Genomic DNA, 13196 nt, shown 5'->3' with positions numbered 1-13196 from the left:
TTAACAGGAGGATGAAGATGAACCCAGGGTGGACATTTCAGCAAGACAATGATCCAAAACACAGCCAAGGAGACTCTCAGATGCTTTCAGAGAAAGAAAATCAAGCTGTAGAATGGCCTAAACAATCACCTGATCTGAATCTAAACATAAAATATGATGAAGATCAGATTTAAAGACTTCAACTTTAACCTAAAGATTTCAAGTCCACAAACTTCACTAGAGTATATTTCGACGGCAGGCTTTTATAATTGGAACATTATGCAGCACATTTCCATTTTGTAAGGACGCTTTAGGCTGTTCCCCAAAATATGAGGCTGAGATTACATATTGATATTATGGTCAGGCAGTTCTGTGGAAATCAGTGGAAATAAAAAAAAAGCATGATGAAACATGGAGGTGTGGTGGAGATGCTTCACGCTGCTACTGGACTCTTTAGCATATCAATATTGAAGGCAGGCCTCCTCACGGCACTGTGCCAAGCCAATTAACGACGCTTTTATGAAGTCTGTGTAAGTCGAATCAGACAGTTTTGCTTGACAGACTCAGGCGTAAATCTCATCAGGATCCAGCAGAGTTCAGGAGAAATCACCAGCCACTTTCAACTTGCATAAGGATCGCATCGATAACCATTTCTTCCCTTTCAATTGTAATGAAGTTTGATTTGTGCAGCAGTTTTCACGAATGACACTGCTCCGAAGTACATTGAAAAAGAGTCTTACAGATTCAAATGAAGGATATTTCGTGTCAGCAGTAGGGGAGGAAACCTTGAGACCCATAAATGAAGAGCAAACCCATGCATTTCTTTTGTTTTTCATTTCTTGCTGGCGTGGTTAAAGATTTTGGCTGCGAATCAAAAGGTTGCAGGTTCAAATCCCACAAGGGCCGACATCAGTGCTTAACCTTGGGTTACTCCTGACTCTGCACATCCCTTTGGATGAAAGAGATTCCCTAAATAACTAATTAGCAGGGTTTACAATGATCACTCGCAAGCAATTAAGGAAGAAAAAATATTGGCTTGACAGAATAATAAAACGGGCATGACTCCCAACAGCGACAGGGTGGCTCAGTCGCCTCACAACAAGAAGGTCACTGGTTCGAGCCCCGGCTAGGTCAGTTGGCGTTTCTGTGTGGAGTTTGCATGTTCTCCCCGTGTTGGTGTGGGTTTCCTCCGGGTGCTCCGGTAATCCCCCACAGTCCAAACACATGAGCTATACCAGGGATGGGCAAACTCTGTCCTGGAGGGCCGATGTCCTACATAGTTTAGCTCCAACACTAATCAAACACACCTGAACATGCTAATCAGTGTCTTTAAGATCGCTAGAAATCCATAAGCAGGTGTGTTTGATTAGAGTTGGAGCTAAACTGTGCAGGACACCGGCCCTCCAGGACAGAGTTTGCCCACCCCTGAGCTATACTGTAGGCGAATCGATGAACTAAATTGGCCGGAGTGTGTGTGTGTGTGAATGAAAGTGTATGGGTGTTTCCCAGTACTGGGTTGCAGCTGGAAAGGCATCCGCTGCGTGAAACACACGCTGGATAAGTTCTACTGTGGCGACCCCTGGTGAATAAAGGGACTAAGCTGAAGATAAATGAATGATTCCCAGCAGCTATTTTTTTAGTCTTCCTTTCAGTACAGGGGATGTGAAAGATACCAAATAAGAGCACACACAAAACATCAAAATCATCTATTAAAAGCTGCTATATGTAAATTCCATCAAATTTGTTTAATATTTAATATTTCTATATTTTTGCAGCATTTAAATTTGCAGCCATTTAAGAACTACGCCAAGCTCAGTGTTTCTCTGAAAACAATATATCAGTACAATCAGTTATTCTCCTTTGATTCAGTATGTTAAGAGGGACCTATTATGCCTCTTTTACAAGATATAAAATAAGTCTCTGATGTCCCTAGAGCAGGGATGTCAAACTCAACTCCAGGAGGGCCGCAGCCCTGCACAGTTTAGCTCCAGCCCTGCTTCAACACACTTACCTGTAGGCTTCAAACAAGACTGAAAGACTTAATTAGTTTGATCAGCTGTCTTTAATTAGAGTTGGAGCTAAACTGTGCAGGGCTGCGGCCCTCCAGGAATTGAGTTTGACATCCCTGCCCTAGAGAGTGTGTGTGTGTGTGTGTGTGTGTGTGTGGGTGTGTGTGAAGTTTGATCTCAAAATACCATGCCAATGTGTTATAACTCTTTGAAACTCCCCATAGGCTTTGATCCAAATTGTGCCGTTTTGGTGACTGTCGCTTTAAATTCAAATGAAATTGTGACCCAGCCCTCTTTTCAAAAGGGGGTGGAGCTATAAACACCTGTGTATCAGCATAGTGGCAGATTCGAAACTCTAATGGTGGACGGCTGCTTCTCACTCAGGGCTGTTTATGCTAATGAGGGAGAGATGGTCACTAGTGGGCGGGGCTTTCCCCGTCTGATGACACGTACAAAGGGAGAATGTCAATCAAAGTGTTTCTGCAGACTGTTTACATCAAGTCTGATTATAAACAAATAAAATTAATTCATTTTTACCATTAGAAGCTGGTTATATTCGCACACTGCTGACACATAATTGTCACGTGATCGGATCAGGACATCCCTAATCGCCTCATTACAAATGTGTGGCAAATTTCACAATATACAGTTAGTTAAACTAACAAAAGACACATTCTAACAAACCTTTTGATTCATTGACCCTTCTGCCCGCACTATAAACTATTTACATATTTAATTATGCAGGAATTTGTGGATTTTTTATATAAATTTATTGATTTATTTGCATATTAACTTATTGTTTTATTTATGCAAAAATGCATGTATTTATTTACTGAGTTATTTATTTATTTATTTATTTGCATAATTATGTATTTATTGTTTTATTTATGCAAAAATGCATGTATTTATTTACTAAGTTATTTATTTATTTATTTGCATAATTATTTATTTATTGTTTTATTTGTGCAAAAATTCATGTATTTATTTACTAAGTTAGTTATTTATTTATTTATTTGCATAATTATTTATTTATTGTTTTATTTATGATAAAAAGCATGTATTTATGTATTAAGTTATTTATTTATTTATTTGCATAATTATTTATTTGTTTTACTTATGCAAAAATGCATGTATTTAATTACTAAGTTATTTATTTATTTATTTATTTGCATAATTATTTATTTATGGTTTTATTGATGCAAAAATGCATGTATTTAATTACTAAGTTATTTATTTATTTATTTATTTGCATAATTATTTATTTATTCTTTTACAGATTTTGGTGGCTACAAAAAATTACAAATTACAAAAAACAAAAGAAAAACACAATCTTTTCACCTCCACACCATCTTTTCATACCTTCATCTCCAGATCTATTGAGTGTAAGCTTGAATGCGTTGCTTTTTCAAAGCCAGTCACACGTCTCTCCTTATTTTCCTAATGCTGGATGTTTGTGCTACTGTTAACAGCGCCCAGATGATGCACCGTTTCCATAGTTACACAAAACATTCTTCTGATGAATGACAGCTCGTTTCATAAATTACTCAAAGCTCTCACATGACAATCAATCCGTAGCCGTTTCAATAATGCATTTGATTGGCTCCTCACCATCGCATTCAGAGTTAATTAAAACTTTATGAATAAAAGAAGAGGACTCGAGAGAGGATGGCATTTTCAGGTTTTTAAAGTTCACCCGGACAAAAGAGAAAAATTGTGCCATCGTTTACAGTGCTCTCGATGGAGAAATATTCCACGCAATAAAAGAGCTGTCAAGCGCCCAAAAAAGATCTGAAAAGCACCGTAAACGTAGCCTGTGTGACTCACAACCCCAAGTCTGCTGGAGCTATATGGCTTTTTGGATGAAAAACAGAGTAAATTTAAGACATTTTTCATGGGAACTCTTTCTCTCCGCCATCCTAATGTGATTGGAGACTTGATTTCAACAAGGAATTGAGATGGGTTTTGTTTTTAATCATTGATTTTGTTTTATTTCACGTTTTGGTTTTGTTATTTTACTTATTAGTTTAGTTTAGTTTTGTTATTCACGGTTTGATTTTTTTGTTATTGGTTTTGTTTTGATATTTGACAGTGGTTTTGATTTATTATTCATTAAAATAAAAATATTGGTTTAAAAATCTGGATATATTCGCACACTTCTGACACACAACTGTGATTAAACCCCTAATAAAAGTGATTTTTGCATAATGTGTCCTCTTCAAATAGTTCTCTGATTTCTATATAGTTGGTATGTGCATAAACAGATAACGTTTAATAAAGTATATTTGCGTCTCCAGAAAAATCACAGTCAGAGCTGAGTGATATGACACGATGCACAAACGTGCATTAAACACACTCAGCAGTTTACATGTGTTTTTTGCCTCTAGGGATGTCCCGATCAGGTTGTTTTGCCCTCGAGTCAGAGTCATTTGATTTTGAGTATCTACCGATACCGAAACCCAATCCGATACTTCTATAATACATTCATTCATTCATTCATTTTCTTTTCGGCTGAGTCCCTTTATTAATCAGGGGTTGCCACAGTGGAATGAACCACCAACTTATCCAGCATATGTTTTACACAGCGGATGCCCTTCCAGCCGCAACCTATCTCTGGGAAACATCCACACTCACTCACACTCATACACTATGGACATCTTAGCCTACCCAATTCACCTGTACCGCACGTGTCGCCTTCTATAATACATAAAAAAATAAAAATAGTGAAGAAACAGATCCGGGATGTTCCTTATTTTTTATTTAATTCACCTTAATTTAACATTCAACAACTCTTAACAAACAGAGCACTTCTGTGAGGTCGCTTGAACAATCACGTAATAAATAACAGATCAACTCTTCACTTCTGGACTTTAGTACAGCAGTAAATATAATTAAATCTAATATAAAACAAACAGCAGCTCAACTTAAAATACCCGGCAGGCAATCCCAAGTGTACATATCTCACAGTTTGCTATGGTAATGTTGTCGCCATCAACTTTATAATACCTCCAGACCGCAGACATACTCGCGCTTTCCGCTTCAAGCTGCTTCTGTGTTCTACTTAAAATACCCGGCAGGCAATCCCAAGTTCACATATCCTAATGTGATTGGAAATCAATAAATGGGTTTGATTTTTTTGGTATTGGTTTTGATATTTGACAGTGGTTTTGATTTATTATTCATTCACTCATTCATTTTCTTTTCAGCTTAGTCCCTTTATTAATCAGGGGTCGCCACAGCGGAATGAACCGCCAACTTATCCAGCATATGTTTTACGCAGCGGATGCCCTTCCATCTCTGGGAAACATCCATGCGCTCTCATTCATATTCACGCACTACGGACAATTTAGCCTACCCAATTCACCTGTATCGCATGTCTTTGGAATGTTGGGGAAACCAGAGCACCCGGAGGAAACCCACGCGAACGCAGGGAGAACATGCAAACTCCACACAGAAACGCCAACTGACCCAGCCGAGGCTCGAACCAGCAACCTTCTTGCTGTGAGGCGACAGCATTACCTACTGCGCCACTGCATCGCTTGATTTTTACCAAAATAGCAAAAAACGTCAGCAGATTCCGTCTGGCCCTACGAATAACTAATGTGCTCTTCTGGACTTTAGAGTAGCTTTTAGTTGGACAATGGTGCAATGGGTCAATTGGTCAGTTCCTCAAAATAGCAACGAGTCAACATTGCGCCTTAACACACCTCCTTTATAGACCAGCAAACCCATGAGAATGGATTTGCTATTTAAACAATGTGGCGCAAAACATGAAAATTACAGTTGCGCTGGTCTGAAAATAGCAGCAAATCGCGCCAAACACATCTTGCACGTTATTGCGCTGGGTGTATGATCGGGCCCACAAACTCAAATATTTTTTACTGACAACTGTATAGTTTTTTGTCTGTTCTGAGTGTGTGTGTCTGTCCGTGCATGCTTGTGTGTGAGTGTGTGTGTGTAACTTAAAAAGAATTTAAAGGGCACATAGTTTACCTCTTTTTTCTGATTTAATATTAATATTATGGCTCTTCTGAGTGTGCCAGTTTAGGTTCAGTTTAAAACACAGTTCAGATTTGTTATTATAATGTTTTAAAAAGTGTCATGTTGGGGGCGTGTCCACAGCTCGCTGATTTAGGGGTGTGTTGCTTCACATGTAGACTAGTTTCGGCTTCCCGCCAACGTAACAAGGAGGCGGGGCCATGAGCTCACCCGCTCTGCGTTTGCAACAGACACAGGCAGACTGCGACAAAGAGCTGGAGAGGTTCAGCATTCAGTCGTACATGTACGACTCGGACTTAGACCAAGCAGAGAGTACAAAATCATTTGTGTCTTTGTACAGTTTTACAGCCAACTGTGTGCTAGTTTCAAGTGCCGAGCTAGTACACAGAAACTAATAACCACGCACACTGAATTAACTTTGACTGAGGCACCGGATGCGCTGCTCGAAGCCGCAACACGGCACACCAGACACTCTCTGTAGCGCGGCAGAGACATGAAGTGTCCCGAATCATCGCGCCACGCATTTATGAATTCTAAACATAGGTTTCTGCAGCGGTCCGCGTCGCCCAGCCGTCGACTTGAGTGTACCCTGATAGAAACCGATGTTTAGAGTTCTAAAACGCATGCTAGTTAAGATCACAGGGAGCTTCTGGGATCGCGAGAAATGCAAACGGCTGCAGTATAAGGTAGACTCAATGAGAAGTACACATGTTTGCAAACCTACCTAAAGATACAACCAATAATTCCGATTAGAGTGATAATGTGGAGAATATTGATCTTGTGTTGAGCCCAATGAGCCTTGCATCTAAAAATAGAGCTAGCGTGTTCCTTTAGAGATATCGCTTCGACTCACGCTGAAAATGGCGGACGTGAATCAACAAACTGAGGATATGATGACGCGCCTGTCAATCAATATTGGTGGGCGGGGGGACCGCTCTCCTACGTAAAGTTGCGGTCGGTTTGAAAACCGCTCCAATTGGTCCACCGTTTTTTATGTTGTTAAATTGAAAAAAAAGCACTGGGTGTGTTTATATCACCCCAATATGACAGTCTATACACCATACATGCACATATGTTGGTCCAAACAGCTTGGAAAGTAGATTTTTCACCATAGGTGCCCTTTAAGTTAAAAACCAACTCAGTAAAACTCTTCAGAACAAGAGAAACAAACTTTCACTTTCTCTGCTCAAATAATTCTCCACCATAAAGAAAAGTCCAAGATATGCACAAAAAATTCAGCAGCGAGTGGGAAAAGAAAAGGCCGCAAATCTCTTTTACTACTGCAAGCAATCACTCTCCGAGATTGAAATCCCTTTTCTTGAAGCGTAAGGACACACACAGGGAGACAAAGGTTGATGTCGAGCAGAACTGTGCCGAGCGAAGCACTTTACGCAGAGCATGAATTATACACACTTCACCACACGCTTTTTATGTTTGACTCTTTTCTCTCTGCGCTGTGAGAGAGGGAAACATTCAAACATCTGCTGGCAGGACACCGTCTGCGTATCAGCCTGCAATGAGTCACCGCTGAAAGCAACGACACGTCCAACAAATAAATAAATAAAAGCGTTTATCGGTGTGTTTGGAGACGCTGGCTCAGATTTACAGATCCTGCTCAATCAAAAACGACGACTACAGTAAAATCACTGTGAACGTGGAGGTGAAGGTGCAAGTTAATATAGTGGGTCCAAAGACATGTGGTACAGGTGAATAAGGCTAAATTAATTCATTCATTTATTAATTTATTTATTTGTTCGTTCATTTGTCTGTGTAATAATTATTTAATTAATGAACTTATTTATTTGTCTGTTTATTTATTTGTTTGTTTCTGTTATTTTTTGTATTTATTCATTTGTTTGTTTGGTTGTTCAATCATTTGTCTGTTTATGTAATAATAATTTTTTTTATTTGTCTTTTTATTTAATTATTTATTTGTTTGTTTATTTGTGTTATTAATATAATTTATTTATTTGTCTGTTTATTTAATTATGTATTTATTTGTTTGTTTGTTTATTCATTTGTCTATGTATTAATTTATGTATTTTTCTGTTCATTTATTTGTTTGTTTGTTTGTTTGTTTGTATTATTAATATTATTTTTGTCTGTTTTATTTTTTGTTTATCTGTTTCTTATTTATTTATTTATTTGTTTGTTTGTATTATTATTAGTTGATTTATTTTTTATTCATCTGTTTATTAATTAATTAATTTGTTTGTTTGTTATATTTATTTGTTTGTTTATTTCCTTATTTGTTTGTTTATTTATTTATTTGTTTGTATTATTAATATTACTTATTTGTCTGTTTTATTTTCATTCATCTATTTATTTAAGTTTTATTCATTTATTTATTCATTAATCTGTTTGCTTAGTTACTTATTTATTTGTCTGTATATTTATTTGTTTGTTTGTTTGTTTATGTTTGTATTATTAATATTATTTTTGTCTGTTTTATTTTTTGTTTATCTGTTTCTTATTTATTTATTTATTTATTTATTTGTATTATTTTTTATTTATTTATTTATTTGTATTATTTTTTATTTATTTATTTTTTATTTATCTGTTTATTAATTATTTAATTAATTAATTAATTTGTATGTTTGTTATATTTATTTGTCTGTTTATTTATATAATTGTCTGTTTGTTTGTCTGTCTGTTTATTTCCTTATTTGTTTGTTTATTTATTTATTTATTTGTTTTATTAATATTAATTATTTGTCTGTTTTATTTTCATCCATCTATTTATTTATTTATTTATTCATTTATTCATTCATTCATTTGTTTGTTTAGTTATTTATTTATTTGTCTTTTTATTGTGCTGATACAGAATATTTTGTTTTGGTTATGCTTCATGCTTTGTTCACCTTTGTTTGTATTCAATTCAGTTCAGTTCATGTTTATTTGTAAAGAGCTTTTCACAATAATTATCGTTTCAAAGCAGCTTTACAAAAGGCAGGGTGTTCAGCTTTGTTATTATTATTATTTTGTTCATTTTTTTTCACTTTGTTCGGTTTTGTGCTGCTGTTGTGCTCAGTTTTATTTGATGTTTTGTCATGCTTTGACATGCCTTGTCCTGTTCAGTTGTGTTACCTTGCCGAGCTGCTGATGGACGCTCAGATTGTACATCATCACCACCCCGTCCAGGATCTCCAGCAGGGACTTCTCTGTGATTGGCTGGTCGGGCTCCTCGAACGGTCGCCCCAGCAACAGCCCATCGTTTCCATGGCTTCCCTCGACTGGAGATGATGCAGTGAGAGAAAATTACAGGAGAAGAAAGAAAACAGAGAGGGTTAAAAAAACATCACGTTTCCTTGAGGAAGGTGACAGATTCTGTCAGGTGACTGCTGTTCAAGTGAACCTGAAGACTGAGATGATGAAGAGCCGCAGAAAGTGTTTTAAAGATCTTTATTTTACATTAAAATCAAGTTTTTAAAAATGTTTTAATTGATTGATTTCCTCAACATTCTACACACTATCCCCCATAATGACAATGTGAAAAAGAGTTTTTAAAATTGTTGCAAATTTATTAAAAATAAAAAAGCTGAGAAATCAGATGTACATCAGTGTTCACAGCCTTTGCTCAATACTTTGTTGATGCTCCTTTGGCAGCGATTACAGCCTCAAGTCTTTCTGAATATGACGCCACAAGCTCGGCACACCTGTCTTTGGGAATTTTGGCCCATTCCTCTTTGCAGTACCTCTCAAGCTCTATCAGGTTGGATGGGAAGCGACGGTGTACAGCCATTTTCAGATCTCTCCAGAGATGTTCAATAGGATTTAGGTCTGGGCTCTGGCTGGGCCACTCAAGGACATTCACCGAGTTGTGTGAAGCCGCTCCATTGATATTTTGGCGGTGTGCTTTGGGTCATTGTCCTGCATTGGCACTCTGGAGCAGGTCTTCATTCAGGATGTCTCTGTACATCGCTGCATTCGTCTTTCCCTCTATCCTGACTAGTCTTCCAGTTCCTGCTGCTGAAGAACATCCCTACAGCATGATGCTGCCACCACCATGGTATTAGCCTGGTGATGAGTGCTGTCTGTTTTTCTCCAAACGTAACGCCTGGCGTTCACTCCAAAGAGTTCAGTTTGAGTCTCATCAGAGCAGAGAGTTTAGTTTCTGATGGTCTGAGAGTCCTTCAGATGCCTTTTAAGAAAACTCCAGGTGGGGAGTGTCTTCAGTCTGGCCACTCTACCATACAGGCCTGATTGGTGGATTGCTGCACAGATGGTTGTCCTTCTGTAAGGTTCTCCTCTCTCCACAGAAGAACGCTGGAGCTCAGACAGAGTGACCACCGGGTTATTGATCACCTCCCTGACTAAGGCCCTTCTCCCCCGATCACTCAGCTTAGATGGCCGGCCAGCTCTAGGAAGAGTCCTGGTGGTTAAACATCTTCCACTTATGGATGATGGAGGCCGCTGTCCTCATTGGAACTTTCAGAGCAGCAGAAATGTTTCTGTAACCTTCCCCAGCCTTGTGCCTCGAGACCATCCTGTCTCAGAGGTCTACAGACAATTCCTTTGTCTTCATGCTTGGTTTGTGCTTTGACATGCACTGTCAACCCTGGGACCTTATATGAGGTGTATGCCTTTTTTAGATCATGTCCAATCAACTGAATTGACCACAGGTGAACTCCAATGAAGCTGCTGAAACATCTCAAGAATGATCAGTGGAAACAGAATGGACCTGAGCTCAATTTAGAGCTTCTTGCCAAAGGCTGAATACAGATGTACATGTGATTTTACAGCTTTTTGATTTGTAATAAATTTGCGACAATTTCAAAAACTCTTTGTTCACATTGTCATTATGGGGGATTGTGTGTAGAATGTTGAGGAAATCAATGAATTTTATCCATTTTGGAATAAGGCTGTCACATAATAACATGTGGAAAAAGGAAAGCGCTGTCAATACTTTCCAGAAGCACTGTAAATGTCTTTAAAAAAACAATAAAAATGCTCAAAAATGTTTATTGTTTATGGTCAAATGTAAGTATATAAACACATTTAGATACTCAAGATATTCAAGACACGTATTTATATTCTATTAATGCATGTAATAAATGAATATCTAAACCAATTGTGATACTTTTAACCAGAATATTACATAAACTCTCCTTATTTCTTTATCATTTATAAAACAATAGGGTATATGCACAGCTAGTGTTTTTCCCCTACCGATAAACTTCCGGGGAAAGGTTAATGTGATTATTTTCAGTTCCATATGGTTTCTTTTACAGCATCGATGTTGTAATGTGATTAAGATACAATCAGTTAAATAGATTTAAGCATTCATTTAGTTTTTCAAGTGAAACTCCATTGAAAATACAGGGGTAAAATAAATGTTCAGATTTTAAAGACATGGCGAAGGACAATAGTATTTAATGGAGTGCTTCTTGTACAGTCTGAGACCTACTTTACATCCTTTATCAATCACGCAGTGAAAATCAATGATTTTTAAAGAAAACAGACATTAAACGCTGCAATTTTGTAATAGCGTAGAGTTCACCAGAAGCTCTTGAATTGGGTTACTGAAAATTCCTCCTTCATATATCGCAATAATAATAATAATAATAATAATAAATTGAATACTAATAAGAACCCAAATAAACTCCTTAGTTTGACTGGTGCACTCACTGTCCTCCTCTGTCCGTTGCTCTACGGCGAGGGTCCGCACTTTGACCTTCTCTGGTGGGGCGAGGGGTCTCCGCGGGGTCATCAGGCTGACGGCGGCAGTGCTCAGGAACCGGTTGGCTCTGCCCAGCGTTGGAGAACTCAGCCAACTGGGTCGCGCCAGAGCACCGCCCATGGCCACAGCGCCAGATGGTCTCTGCAGATCCCAAACACACGACACGCACATTATCATCCGTCTTCAATGTCTAGACCACATGACATTCAGGAGAACGTCCTCGAAACCAAAACTAGACCAGCTCCACAGAGCGCGACACGGGTCGAATCCAGTGGGGTTTGAGGTACAAAAAAATAATAATGTGGTTAGAGTGAAGCCTTACAAGAGAAGGAAATGAGGCCAGTAGTTGGAGGATTTCAAAGATATTCAAAACGCACAGTTGCATGAAAGCACTCAATATTTTATTTGATTATTTTTTGGAAAAAAGTGCATTATTGGAGCAGTAAATCTGTTTGTTTCTGCATGACGAATTAGATGCTGTCACTTAATTAAATGAATCAATATTCTTGTCATTTTTACTGCAATTTCAGGGTGTTCAGGACAATGAACGTAACTATCATGACCAAAAAAAAAGGTTTAAATTGTGTAAACAAATAAGAGTATCATCTGTTGTTGTGAATGCGAATATATGCAAATATAGATTTCATTAAAGTTGTTATCTGTAGGTGTGGTGCCTAAATTATCATTACAGTTATCGTCTGTTGGTGTGGATGAAAACGTTACAGTTATAGTCAGTTGTTCTGGATGAAAATATCGGTATCGTTACAGTTATAGTCTGTTGTTCTGGATGAAAATATCGGTATCGTTACAGTTATAGTCTGTTGTTGTGGATGAAAATATCGGTATCGTAACAGTTATCGTCTGTTGGTGTGGATGAAAATATTAATATCGTTACAGTTATTGTCTGTTGTTGTAGATGAAAATATCGGTATCATTACAGTTACTGTCTGTTGGTGTAGATGAAAATGTCGGTATCATTACAGTTATCGTCTGTTGGTGTGGATGAAAATATCGGTATCATTACAGTTATCGTCTGTTGGTGTGGATGAAAATGTCGGTATCATTACAGTTATCGTCTGTTGGTGTGGATGAAAATATCGGTATCGTTACAGCAATTGTCTGTTGTTGTGGATGAAAATATCGGTATCATTACAGTTATCGTCTGTTGTTGTGGATGAAAATATCGGTATCGTTACAGCAATTGTCTGTTGTTGTGGATGAAAATATCGGTATCATTACAGTTATCGTCTGTCGGTGTGGATGAAAATGTCGGTATCATTACAGTTATCGTCTGTTGTTGTGGATGAAAATGTCGGTATCATTACAGTTATCGTCTGTCGGTGTGGATGAAAATGTCGGTATCATTACAGTTATCGTCTGTCGGTGTGGATGAAAATGTCGGTATCATTACAGTTATCGTCTGTCGGTGTGGATGAATACATCAATATCGTTACAGTTATCGTCTGTTGTTGTGGATGAAAATGTCGGTATCATTACAGTTATCGTCTGTCGGTGTGGATGAAAATGTCGGT

The 13196-nt window shown here is 37.8% G+C and overlaps 1 protein-coding gene across 1 annotated transcript in view; it reads right to left on the bottom strand.

The window, feature by feature from the left end:
• LOC130216459 (E3 ubiquitin-protein ligase RNF123) overlaps window positions 1–13196 on the bottom strand; it is a 215279-nt gene that overhangs the window by 168323 nt on the left and 33760 nt on the right. Inside the window, exons 23-24 of the mRNA XM_056448353.1 lie at window positions 11613–11805; window positions 9072–9217 (exon numbers count right to left, since the gene is read on the bottom strand). Coding sequence (XP_056304328.1) covers window positions 9072–9217; window positions 11613–11805 — 339 coding nt within the window. The remainder of the gene's footprint in view (window positions 1–9071; window positions 9218–11612; window positions 11806–13196) is intronic.

The sequence above is a fragment of the Danio aesculapii genome, chromosome 22, assembly GCF_903798145.1.
Source record: "Danio aesculapii chromosome 22, fDanAes4.1, whole genome shotgun sequence".
NCBI classification, from domain to species: Eukaryota; Metazoa; Chordata; class Actinopteri; order Cypriniformes; family Danionidae; genus Danio; species Danio aesculapii.
This window is presented reverse-complemented; position numbering and strand designations above follow the sequence as displayed.